The 13503-nt window shown below is 34.8% G+C and overlaps 1 protein-coding gene across 1 annotated transcript in view; it reads right to left on the reverse strand.

Moving 5' to 3' along the window:
• ETFALPHA (electron transfer flavoprotein alpha) overlaps window positions 1–4103 on the reverse strand; it is a 196103-nt gene extending 192000 nt beyond the window's left edge. Inside the window, exon 1 of the mRNA XM_089801189.1 lies at window positions 3685–4103. Within this exon, the coding sequence (XP_089657315.1) occupies window positions 3685–3756 (72 nt within the window). The 5' untranslated portion in view covers window positions 3757–4103. The remainder of the gene's footprint in view (window positions 1–3684) is intronic.
• Between the last annotated feature and the right edge of the window lie 9400 nt (window positions 4104–13503).

Consider the following 13503-nt stretch of genomic DNA (forward strand, 5'->3'; position numbering starts at 1 on the left):
AACGCCAAATTCTACTTTTTGTTAAAAAAATCTTGTTGTAGAAGATGTCTAGGTGTAAATGGTTTTATCTGTGTGTGTGTAAAAATGCTAGGTGAATGAAAGGGGAGAGTGGTGTGTTTCTTTTGAACAATTGCTTCTCGTACAGAGATTTGTTTTTAATGAAACAGTGGTCTTTGAATCTGACCACATTGACATTTTGTGTGGTTTTTGAGACACAAACAGGATTCAGTGCTAGAGTCGGCTTTACTGCTGCTGGGTGAACAGAAGTTGAAGGTGTCGTTTTTGTTTCTAGGTTCACTTACTTCTAAGTGAACAGGGCATTAAAATGTATGTCAAAGACCTGTTCTGAAATACTGGTGCTTTATGAGTTGAAGCTCATAAAGATTGCAGCCTTGGTTTTGGAGTAAGTGCTCTCGTGAGAGTCCGCTCTCTAATGTAACTGAATTGGTATTTTTGATAAGCGGTACAGTGGCTTTACCTAAAAGGGTTTCCACAAGATAGATTTGTGTGTCTCTGTCTCATTTGCTTAAACTTGTCAATTGTAGTTTAGAATACTGATTCAGACCTCCCCCTCTCAGTATTTTCTTGTTTTCAAAGACGAAGCAAAGCATACACATCAGGCATAGCAAATCGACGCATAAAGCACAGAATGCATGCCAGAGGAATTCAGGGGCAGAAAGGTCAAAAAGAAACACAGGAATCACATAGTAGTTTGCACACCAAATCTCACCACGAGTCCTGTATCAGCTGGTAATTACTAAGCCACCGCTTCCAGATGAGCTGCACTGAATTTGCAGAGAATGAATCACCTAGAGCCTTAATCATGGAAAGGCACCACTTCCAAAGCGCTCATCAGTCCCACCCATAGACTCAAATCAGACTGTTGTCCAAATCTCTAAGCAGAGGATGTTTAGTTGTGGAAAGACTCTCCAAGCAATTCGCTGTGCGAACTCTATACATTGAGCCTGTCAGTGTGTAACAATCAGCTCTTTGGCTTGATATATCAGAGCTACTTTTCTGTAAATCATTTTCCTGTGAAAGAAAATTTCTATCTGCATTCTGTTTAGTCTTTCGCTTCTGCAAATTGCTTGGTAAAAGCTAGATCAACTGTGTAATTATGAAATGGATATTTAATTTGAACAATTACAGATCTGTGAAGAAATTTGTTTTTAATTAATTTCAGTTCAGTTTTATGTAAGATCTGTGGGTCCTTGCAGAAGATGGGATATTTTCAAAAAGGTGTGGTCCAACCTCAACCTTGCACTGCAGTAAAGCAGTCTACAGTCTCACTCCCACACTGCAATAAAGAAGCCAAAGCCTCGTTCGCATACCACAAATAAAGCATCCCACAGATTCAGTCATGGACCTTGAGAGCTAAAAAGGGAATTATTCCAAGATATCTGCCTTGGCTAAATTGGGTATGATTTTATCTCTCCAATTTCACTTTCAGGGACATAAATGTGTTGAAAGTCTCTTTCAAGGTTGTCTGAAAATAAATTTAAATTTTGTTAAGTTTAGATAAATTTGTCACTATTGTACTTGATTATACTTTATATCTGCAACTCGAATTGTCGAACTTTCTAGGAGAGAATATTAATTGATTTCTATATCTCTCTCTTGGCCATTTGATATTGGTATAAGTATTGTCTCTAAGAGACATGTCATAAAAGGACATGTCTCCACAATGTGAAGCCATGTCTGTTCATGGCATGGTTCTTCATTTAAACAAACAAACTTAGTAATAACCCAGATTAGTTAGTACTTAACCAATATTATTATTGCAATTTGTAGACCTGCATAGAAAGTGAATGGATCAGTTGCTCAATCCAAATTATGATCCAATATTAGTATGCTCGATCATTTCTTGGTCAATTCTACGCGTGTATATCAGATCATTACTCAATCTGTACCAAGAGAATAATATAATCTGCAAATTCAGATTTCAGTGTACTTACTGTGATATATAGAGTTTTGATTTAATACAAGGATGATTTCTTTGTCTCCAAGGTACATGAAATGATTATTCTTATTGAGCACAAGAACTGTGTATCATGAACTGACATATATACACATACACATGTATAATCAATACAAGCAATCATCTGCATATCTGACCGAAGCTACCATGTATCAACAAATTTCATAAAGTGAAATTCTGCTTCAAACTTTCAATGTGTATGGCTATCTACTTTGAGAAAATATGTGGAAATATGTGAACAGATAAAAGCCACCTGAAAGTAGGCAAGAGCCTACAACGCATCGGTAAATTGTGAGCCTCTTATCGGGGAGGTCTTCAGTTCAAATCTCACATAATAATAATTAATCAGACAATAATAGATAATCTAAGCTTCAGCCGATTACCTATCAAAAAAAGCCACTTGAAAGTATTTATCTTTCCCAAATAGCCAAAAATGGCCTGCATCCAGACTATCTGAAACTTGAAGGCTACTTCTCTCATTTTTCAGAGTTTAAAGACAAATCAATTTGTTCTAAAAATTGCAAACTGATTCTCTTATTTACAAACATTGGAAACTACAAACTATTTATATTAAGTTTCCCAAATTTTAAATCAATTCACTTTATTCTAATTCTTGCAACCTCTTTTCTTAAATTTTGACTTTTTAAAAAAATGCATTTAACAAGCTATTTCTTTAAACTTCATATATTTACAGTTAAATCCATTTATTTCAGAAAATTGCAAGCTATGTTTCTGGAGTTTGCAACTTTTTAAAATTAACCCCATTTTGTTTCAAAAATTTCGAGATAATTCTCTTTTATTTTTTGTTTTCTACAGTTGAAACCCATTTCATCCAAAAGTTGTAGTGTCTCTCTCTTAATTTTGAATGTTTTGCGACGAAACCCAATTTCTTCTAAAAATTGCTCTCTGTTTATCTTGATTTTCAAGCTTTGAAATTTTAATCCAGTTTGATTTTCAAGCTTCACAAAAGAAGGGACAGCCTGGAAAAATCTCAGCAGAATATTTAGTGGACCCCCTTTTTTGGTCCCATAGACCTTCAGTCTCGTGGACATTAGTAAAACTCATTTCATTACTAGACAGATTCACAAATCACTCCTCTTAATTTTCAATTTCTCAATTAAATCCAATTTGCTCAGATATTGCAAGCTATTTCCAGGAACATTCAAGTTTTTTCAATTCACTTCAAATGGAGGCTGCTATTTCTCTTGTAGTTCAGCTTTTTATAGAAAGATTCAAGTCGTTTCGAGGATTAAAAAATGTTTCAGACAGAAGAACCAATTTGCTACCCAAAAAAAAAGATATTTCTCCAAACTTTCGGTGGCTAACTTTTTGGTTCCCATGTTTTCACAGGAATATGTAACTTTTTTTCTAAATAAAACTTTACTGATGTTTTCAAACCAGCCTTCTAAATGAGCCACCTCGAAGAAATGAAATAAATTCATTTCACCCCGAGAAAAAATAAAAGACTAAGCTAATCCAATATGTTCCGTAAATCGCATTCCATTTCTCTTAATTTCCATTCCTTTCGAATTGAATCCAGTCTGTTGCGAAAGTTCAAACTACACATAACATTGAATGGACTCACGCAATTAAAAACTTTGGCCCTGTCAATACTCCGTAGCAGAACATACAATGCATACAAAACCTGATTAATTAAAACTTAAAAAGACTTGAAAGATTTTTTAAAGAAAGAGAGAAACATTTACAGATCTGTTAGAAGAATTAATGGTAAGCCAGCGAAGAGGGATTTTTTGTCGCAGCAACCTCAGCAACGCCATCGAAGATTGGCAACTTCCAACTGTAATTTGTTTCTCGTGAATTTAATAAAGAGAACGAATCATTTAAAATAGATTAATTATATGATATGTGGAACTGGGAAGTGGCTGCGGACACGCGATCTCGGAAATAATGATATGATTTTAAACATCTATACTGTTGAAAAATAGAAATCGTTGGATATATCCGACGCTTGGATGGTTATTTGGTGTGCAGTTTTTTCGGTAAATTCTTCTTGGTTCGATTTTTTTTTTTAAACAAAAAAAGGTAAGTTAATATAAAAATAGAGCTCTGAGCTGGGCGGGAAGCGTGGTCGTAGAAGTGAGGAATTGCGAAATCTTAAATGGATAATTATTATTAGCATATACCTATATATAAAGTATATGGAAATTTATTTTTATGGGATTATAATAGTTAATATAACATTGTTACTATTATATTATTATATTCTGTTATATTGTACATATCATTATATTTTTAACATAATTTAAATTATCATAATATATTATGATTCATTTTAGAAAAAAGTGAACATGGTAAAAGGTAGGAAATATGAATTAGAGAAGAAAGAAGGAATGTGCAAGAAGCAAAAATTTACATCCTTAACTTCCTCATTTGACAAACAATATTCATACAGACATACCATAACAAATAAGCCTGTGAGAACCAAGGCAGAAAAAAATACCAAATTTCAAATACAATTATAAATTTTGATGTAACAAAATATGTTAACATGGAGACAAAAATGCATTCACACAAGGGAGTCATATGCAAAATAATAGATGAGCTCAAAACAAGAAAAAAAATTTAGGAATGTGTCAATTAGAACTGGAAAGCAAAGGAGGAGATTAGAATCCTCCAAAAAAAACTCCTTGTGGCAATATTCAAGTAAGAGATGGAATGAGAAACAATTTCAACATCTCCCTATGGAAATTAGGCACAAATACATTTATATTCAAAAGTAAAGACCAAAATTTGACCCTAAAACAAAAACACACAAATAAGAAGCAAAATGAACTATCTTCCTAATTTTTCAAATGAGTATTGGTCTTTCAATTCAATTATTCATCCATACATGTTAACTTGTCAAACTTGATCAGGAAGCAACACATAAAAGCATCCACACGAGAAACACAATAACATACACATTTTTATCATGAAATCTCTTGTTAGAGGGAAAAACTACGACAAGAATTGATGCCCACAACTATTTTTCACCCTTCTAAAATGTGCTTAGTTAAGAGCTTAACCCTATTAGAAGCTTACAATAATTGTGATATGAATATCAGGATTTAACTGTGTGATTTTTGAGTCAAACTCGATGACCCATGTTTCATGAGTAGTGATTCAACATGAATCCGTAGTTAAGCGCGCTCAAGCTGGAGTAGTGCTGGGATGGGTGACCTCCCGGGAAGTCTCGGTGCTTCACCCCTGTGAGCATCACCTAGATCCAATGAGTGCTAAGTGTTCCATTTATTCTCATGAGAGATGGATTCATGTTGAATCGCTACTCATGAAACATGGGTCATCGAGTTTGACTCAAAAATCACACAGTTAAATCCTGATATTCATATCACAATTTGACTAGCTGTGGAAATTATCTCCTACTTATCAATTGATGAGCTTAAGGGGCTTTCTAATGAATGGTTCATAAGGCACAACACTTGGTGAAGGTTTTGCAAATAGGGTTGCAAGCTTTGGGTTTAACTATGGAGGAAACTTCGTAGTTAAGTACGCTCAGGCTGGAGTAGTACTGGGATGGGTGACCTCCCGGGAAGTCCCAGTGCTTCACCCCTGTGAGCATCTTCTAGATCTAATGAGTGCTAAGTGTTCCATTTATTCTCATGAGAGATGGATTCATGTTAAATCACTACTCATGAAACATGGGTCATCGAGTTTGACTCAAAAATCACACAGTTAAATCCTGATATTCATATCACAATTTGACTAGCTGTGGAAATTATCTCCTACTTATCAGCTTACAATAATGTTCAGTTAAGAATAGGCCCTAGTAGGAGTAATCTTATGAAAGGATTTTCTAACTAAAATTAATGAGCTACCAAGTTAAAGGAATTAACTTCAAATCTTTCTCACCCTATTAAAAGTTACCTTGTTAGAGGTTTTTAACTAGACAACTTGTTAAGATTAACCAAGTGAAATGGTCTAGGAATATCACTTCACATTTGATTGTATAGATCCTTTTCAAGTCATCATTTTCTCCTCCTAGCAAACATTCATCTATTAGTATGATCGCACAACCCTTGTTAATCACTTCTCCTTCAACTAATAACTCCTCTCTCTCACACTCACAAATTTACTCTATGTTGTGTGCATATGCTTTGCATCATCAGGTAACCCTAACACTAAATGTGTTGCCCATAGAAATCCAACAATGTTTGACTAAAACGTATTACACAACCCAAATTCATAATTATTTGTTACCACACAATCAACATCTTCCATCGTGCATCAATCTAACATCACACATATGTCCCTTTTACTTTGTCTAATGAACAAAGACAGCTCCATAATTTTCATCACAAACTTCAATGTATAACTGATAATTCAAGTTTATTTTCTTTTGTTTCATTTCCACATCGTCAACCATCATCCCAACTTGAAATATCTATCGAAAATAACCTACATATTATCGGTTCACGATCAAACTTAAACATTCAACTTGTTCTTCATTTTTCTTCCTAAACTATGTTCAATCAATCCAAAACATGCCTTCCTACAAACCAAATCAAACATAACTCTAATATTTACCGCTTGATCAAGGGATTACATGTTTACTTTCAACTTGAATTTTTTGCTTACATCTTCCTATGCTATCATAAGATTTAGGTGATCAATGTCTAATAGATCAAGATGTTATCGAAAAGTGTCCCAAAGATTCTTGTCTATTATCTCTTGTTAATGTTGAATTTAGTTTATTTTTCATCTAGGAGAAAAGTATTGAAAACATTTCTTAACTCAAAAAACCTTATCTTGTCTTGGCTTATTGGGTTGCTTATTCAAATTTAAATATGTTTTAGTAGAAAACATCAAGGTTTATTCAAATGGATAACTTCTCATTTTTTTAACAAGAAATTAATGCAAGATTTGTCATTTATCTCTATCATTTATTGGTCTCTATAAGGATTTGTGATATGTTGAAGGTTGAGATTTATATAGTATGTAGTCTCTTAACTTCTTTTAGGACAAATGATATATACTAGGATGTTCTTAACCATTCAAAGTAGTCAATTCTTTGCATTCATATAAAGGGATTATCTAATGCTTGAAGATTTGATAAGTAAACGAGCAATTTCAAGGCACTTTCAATTTTATACTACATCACTAGTGTATGCCAAAAACGTGACACACTTCTCTAAGACATTCTATCCATGGGATCCAATGGATTAGGAACCTTGAATGGCAACTTAGAGCTTCCTATCTATTAAGTGCAAAGGAAAATAAGCAAATAGTAACAATGAGTTTGGCTCTCAAATAAACCTCAATATGAAAGCCTTGCAAGGTGCACCATAGAATAGAAGATTCAAAGATAATAGCAAGAATGCTAGTATCCAAGAATCAATAAATTATGCCAATACAAATGAAACTAGATGAGAGTGCAAGCTAATCTAAGATGCACGAAAGTGAAAGTAATCTAACAAGAGAAAGATTACAATACCTCTTGGTTAAGATAGATTTGCTAAGCTAATTGTAATAAAGGAAACTGAGCTAGCATTCAAGTAGGCTAAAATAAAAGTAAATTATGATGAGTACAAGAATGCTCCAACAAGATGCAAGGATGTAAGAGTGCTAGGAGTGCTCCAATAGCTCTAGAATGAAACCTGCAGCATAACAATAACATAAACTCTAAAGATGAAGATAGTGGAGAGAGAGAGCCTCCTTTTAAAGAGAAAAGGTTTGTGAGAGATTAAGAGGGAAAACCTATGATGGAGAATAATGACTTTTGTGCACAAGATTCTCAAGAGGCAAACTCAATGGATATGTTAAAGAGGTAATAGATGTGTGGAGGAGAGTAAGAGACAAAAGAAATTATATTACCTTGGAAAGTGTGCATTCAAACTACAAGAATTTTTTTATTTTTTTTAAATTAAGAAATTCTTTTTTCAAGTGCACACATAGGATAAAGGGGATTTTATTTAATTAAAAGGGAGAAACTTCTCCTAATTAAATAAAGATGGGATAAAGTAGTCAAACCATGGGATATAATCGAATAAATGATTTAATGATGATTTTATCAAAGATTAAATGATTTAAAATTATGCAAAATTGATTAATCATAAATTTTAGTCTAGAGTAGAGATTACAGATATTGAAAAGGGGGCTTACAGTTTACTAGACCATTTTTCGATGACTACACCTAGGATATGAGATTGGTTGTGATTATACTATGAATTTTGGTATTTATTTTTGTCATGTTTAAGATCTTCATTTTTCAATGGTGTTTTGGTTTAGATTTTAGTTGTTGTCATGTATGCCTTGACTTTTGATGAATAGTAGTTTATACTTTTTCTAACAGTTAAGTGTTGTTACAGTTCCAAGGGACTCAATATCCAACAACTTGGGTTGACCATTCTCATATTTCTTTCAAAGAACTTGGTTTTCATTTTGCATTATATATCCTTAATATTTGTAATGTCCCCTTTTCTAGCTTAAGTTGTATGAGTTTTTTGTTATCCTATTTTCATTGGGTCTCATTGGTTGACCAAGACATCAAAGGTCCTAAATGCCATTTAACTTAGGCAGTTCAGTTTCAGTTTGTTCTACGGTGATCTGAGGATATTTTTGCCACACTTGTTGTTTACAGTAAGTCATTTTGGACATAATTAGAAGTTATCTTCCATAACAAGTCTAATTATGATATTTCTATCAAGATTCAATTATGTAGTTTTTGAGTCAAACTCATGACCCATGTTTAATGGGTAGTGGTTCACATGAACCCATGTCTCAAGAGAATGAATTAGATGCTTGACACTAATTATATCTAGGTGATGCTCACAATGAGAAAGCATCGTGACTTCTTAGGAGGTCACCCATCCCAGTACTACTCTATCCTGAGAATAAAAACTTCATCCAATTACCTCGCTAGACTAGTATTGGGATGGGTGACCCCCTAGGAAGTCTCAATGCTTCACCTCTGAAAAAAGTACCTAGACCTAATGAGTGGTAATTGTTCCATTCATTCTCATGAGATATGGGTTTGTGTGAGCCACTACTCATTAGACACACATCAATGAGATTGACTCATTACACAGTTGAATTCTAATAGTAATATCACACATTATGGACATAACTAGACATCCATTGGCAAAGGTGGTGATTATAAATAGTTTAATACTGATAATTCATCTATTTATTATTGATATATTTTTTATGCACTAGTAAAGTTTTTGATTAGGAAAATAGGTTTTGAAGGGGCCCTGAAACCTTGTATATGAGAGATCAAAAGATATTACATTAAGCCCATCAAAACAACATAACAAAAAGAGATTGAGCCGACAGCCAAGAGACAACTACAAAGTGAGAGCAAAAAAAAAAAGACAAAACCAAAAGACACAAAAGGGACTAGAAGAAGGACACCAAAAGGGACCTAACCCATCTTCTTGAACAACTTACCAACCCACTCCTCCATTTGATCCATCTTCCAAGCCACTTCTTTGATCTTACTAACATCCAAGGAGGCCTCAATGGTCACTTTTCTTGTGCTAAACCTAGTCCTCCTCCCAGTCCCTTCCTTGTTATCAACAACAATACCCTGATCATCAGTTCCTTCCTTGCTTTAAGGATTTTGTAGCTTTGATCCACTATACTCGTGAGAGTTCTTTCAATACTATTAACTCTATTATCTACCTCCAATACCTGAGCCTCCAGCCTATAGAAAGTAGCCATGTCTATGAGAGAGCCCATAGGAGTATTTTACCCCTCGAGAGCATCTTGAATGTTCTCTTTCTCTATCTTATCTTCCATAGTCCACATCCTTTCTTTCAAGTTGATCACCTAATGGAACAACCATTTGATAGACCTAAAGTTTTCCAAGAAACTATTTCTATCATTGTTCAAAAGATTGATATCATCCTCCTTGCTATTACTACTGAGAATGATCAAGGCGAGATCAATTAATGCTTGGAGTTCCACATTGCATGGGTCCACCTCACCAACTTTTAGGTCAATTTTCTCCCTTGCAATCCCTAGCTTCAATTTATCCATGCTTATATTTTTCTAAACCATCTTTCTACCTGTCAACAGCTATGTCCTTATCAGTGTGAGCAGGCTCAAGATCAAAATCATGTTTCTCTAGAGAAGAGGCATCTCGATACTAGTCATTAATAAATTCTAGTGAAAAAGTTGATCTTCAACCACCCATCATGACCCATCCATCAAATTTTAGTTTCTTCTTGGCCCTATTGACAGTTTTGATGGTGGTTTTTTCTCCAATGTCTCTGTCCATCTCATCACCATTGTCTTCACACTCATCCGACAAAATAAAGATATTTTATAAAGTCATATTTAATTATTTGATTTTATTAATGTCTACTCCAAAATTGGTTCTAACTAGCAAAGGCCTCCTCATGAACATATACATTTATCTTCAATTGAGCAAATTTCAGTAGGTTGCAAGACCACCTAGAACCTTGGAGTTGGTACTCGGACAACTTTTCAAGAGAGGGATTGGAAAGGATTCCTGTTGTTCAGCATCGTGCAGAACGAAAACTCAAGAAAAGTGGTGCTAGAAGGAGGGCAGAAAACCATTCAGATAAGAAAAAAAACTTGCTATTTGAAAATTTTGAAGTTTTTGGAAGTTCAAAAAAAAATTCGTCCGACACTATCAGAAGGTGCATAGGTACATTGCTTTGAAGAGGTGCGCTTTTCCAAAATTGATGCAAATTGGAATATCCTAATCCACCATCTCCATTTCAATGAGTTTTATGATCTTCACCCAGGGCACACGAGTTCTTAGAACTTAGTCATTTTTGCGCGCCTCACAGTGATAAAGGATTACCATGAATTCTACTACTTCCATTACCAACTTCATCATCTTCAATTCCACCTTTGAACCAACCTCCACCTATCATTCCACCCAATCCTCCACCAATGGCCTTGTTTTCCAATGTAGTAGATTCACCAATAAACTTGCAAGGTGCACTCAATGACCTTCCCAAGAATCCCGAGAAATTATGCCCAAGGTTCATCTACGGAGAGACACAAATAGCGGATGACCATATCAAGGTATTCAAAGAAATATGCAATTGGAGACAAATTAAAGAAGATAATGCAGTCCTCCATTTATTTCCATACTTATTGGGAGAAATTGCCTTTAACTGGTATGTGAGTTTTTCACCAAGATGTATCCAAAATTGGGTTGCCTTTGAAAAGTTATTCCTAGAATAATTTAAAATGTTTGTCAACCCAAATGTGATACATCATCAGTTCATATCAGTCAAGAGGGACCCTACAGAGACCGTTTCACATTTCAATCACTACTTTCACATGGCATGTTGCAAGTTGGAAACACCATACACCATACCTATTGAAGCTACAATCCAAATTTATCTAAATGCTATGGACCATCTCACACCTATTTTCCTGAGAAGACTACCTGCTACAAACATAGACACATTGGACAAAGCCTTCACAAAAGAAATTACCTTTACTAAACAAGCCAATCCTAATGGAGGAGGATTGAAGGTTCCAACTCAAGCTACTACAACAATACTGACATATCATGTTGGAGCACAAGTGATGCCTAGTCAATTCATTCCAATGAATCCAATTCTATTACAATGGGCACCAACTGTACAAGTTCTAGCCATAACTTGCCCAGGATATGAACCTTCAAAAGCTACTTTCTTTAAGTAGAAGGCAACAACAACCACTAAAGCAGAAAATAATGTTGCATTCGAGATTGGCTAAATGAAGAAGACAATGTCATAGATTACCAAAGAGCTAACCTGTTTGAGGTTGTCGCAAGGGCAGAACAATAACTTTTAGAGAATGAATGCAGGCCCCTATAACAACAACAACAACTATGGTCATAATTACAATAAGAATTTGAGTGGAAATAACAATGTAGGAAACAATTTCAATCCTCTAGATTGTAACAACGGTTTCCAAAGACAAAATTGACAATGGAATACTCGTCCAAACAATGGAAGCATCCCTGTAGATAATAGCAATGATGCTTAGTTTGTAGACATCAATCAATATGATAGTAATCAAAATGTACCCAATGATGATGGCTCATATTTCAATGGAAATAAAGAATTGAACCAAAATTCACAAGGCAATAATAGTGAGTCCCCTATTCATTTCAATACTATGTTGTTGGAATCTTATGATTCTCCACAGATTTCAAGGATGGAAGAACAAGTCAATGAAGAATTTACTTTTCCATTTAGTCTAGAATCAGATCCTCAACCAAAAGAAATGCTTGTTTTTCGAGATGACAATTGAAATACTTACAATTTGGGGAACCAAAAGAAACCCATGACTGATGGAATTCCTCCCGCATTGCAACTAACTCCTCCAGATCCAAGAGAAAACAACAATCCAGTGCCTACCAGAGCACCCTATGTTGGACAAAAAAATCAAAACTAGGGAGATGTGCCCATAATATTGAAGAATCATGCATGGTCAATTTAAAAAAATGTTGCAATGGAATATTTGAAATGAACGAAGGCCAACATGTCCTTGTTCGACATGCTACAAAATTGTCCTAATTATAGAGAAGCATTGATAAAGACTCTTGATTATACAAAGGCAACACCTAATGCAAGTCCTCAAAAGACAGTATTGCAACAAGTCAACACTTCTGAGGCAATGCCGACCATGTATAAAGACAAGGCCGAAGTGCCTCCTTTCTATCTTAGTCTTAGAATTTTTGGAAGAAACCTTCACAATTGTCTCATAGATTTAGGAGCTTCTTGCAATGTCATGCCATTTTTTATAGCTCAAAGGTTGGAAGTCACTCTGCAACCCTCAAATCGAATAGGGATACAACTAGAAAAAATAGAACTAAAGGTTATCGTGGTATTGAAAGATGTTCAAATATAGTTAACTATAGACCCCTAAATTCAAGACATCATAGACATACATGTGGTGGAAATTCTGGAAACATACAGATTACTAATAAGTAGAGAATGGACAAAATGCTTAAGAGGATGGTTCTGAATTGATTTTACTCAACTATGGCTACCTTGGAAGAGAATGAATAATCAAATCAAGGTAGATACTAAGCCACAATTGAAAACAATGATCTTAGAATACAATGCACTGAACGAGGAAACATTTCTCAAATTAGATTTAAGTTCTTACAAGGTAGTGCCTCTCACCTTAATTTCAGCCAAGAAATCAGGCAATTTGGATAAAGAATCCATGGTCCCTATCCCAAGAGAAGAGATTGTGACTTAGTTCATAGACAACATGGTTGTGAATTTACAATGCTTAGGAGAAGACGCAAACCCAAATTTTTTGCTCCTTCCGAGATTTTGCAAGTTACACAAAGTAAGTCATTCAAAATTTGAGTGCTCACAATTCCAAGAGGCAACCCTTAGGTATTGACTCAGATAATGCACTTGAAAAATGGTCAAACTCCAAATGGGATACAAAAAGAAAATTCAAGTTCCACTTGTATATTTGAGGTTGTGGAGAATGATGAAGAGGAAAAAGAAGATCTCAATGCGTCGTACAATGGCACCTCTTCAGATGGTGGGCCTTTGTCTTGTCCCCCACTAGGG

This window comes from Cupressus sempervirens, chromosome 9 (assembly GCF_028749045.1).
Source record: "Cupressus sempervirens isolate cs-2001-9-10 chromosome 9, ASM2874904v1, whole genome shotgun sequence".
Lineage (NCBI taxonomy): Eukaryota > Viridiplantae > Streptophyta > Pinopsida > Cupressales > Cupressaceae > Cupressus > Cupressus sempervirens.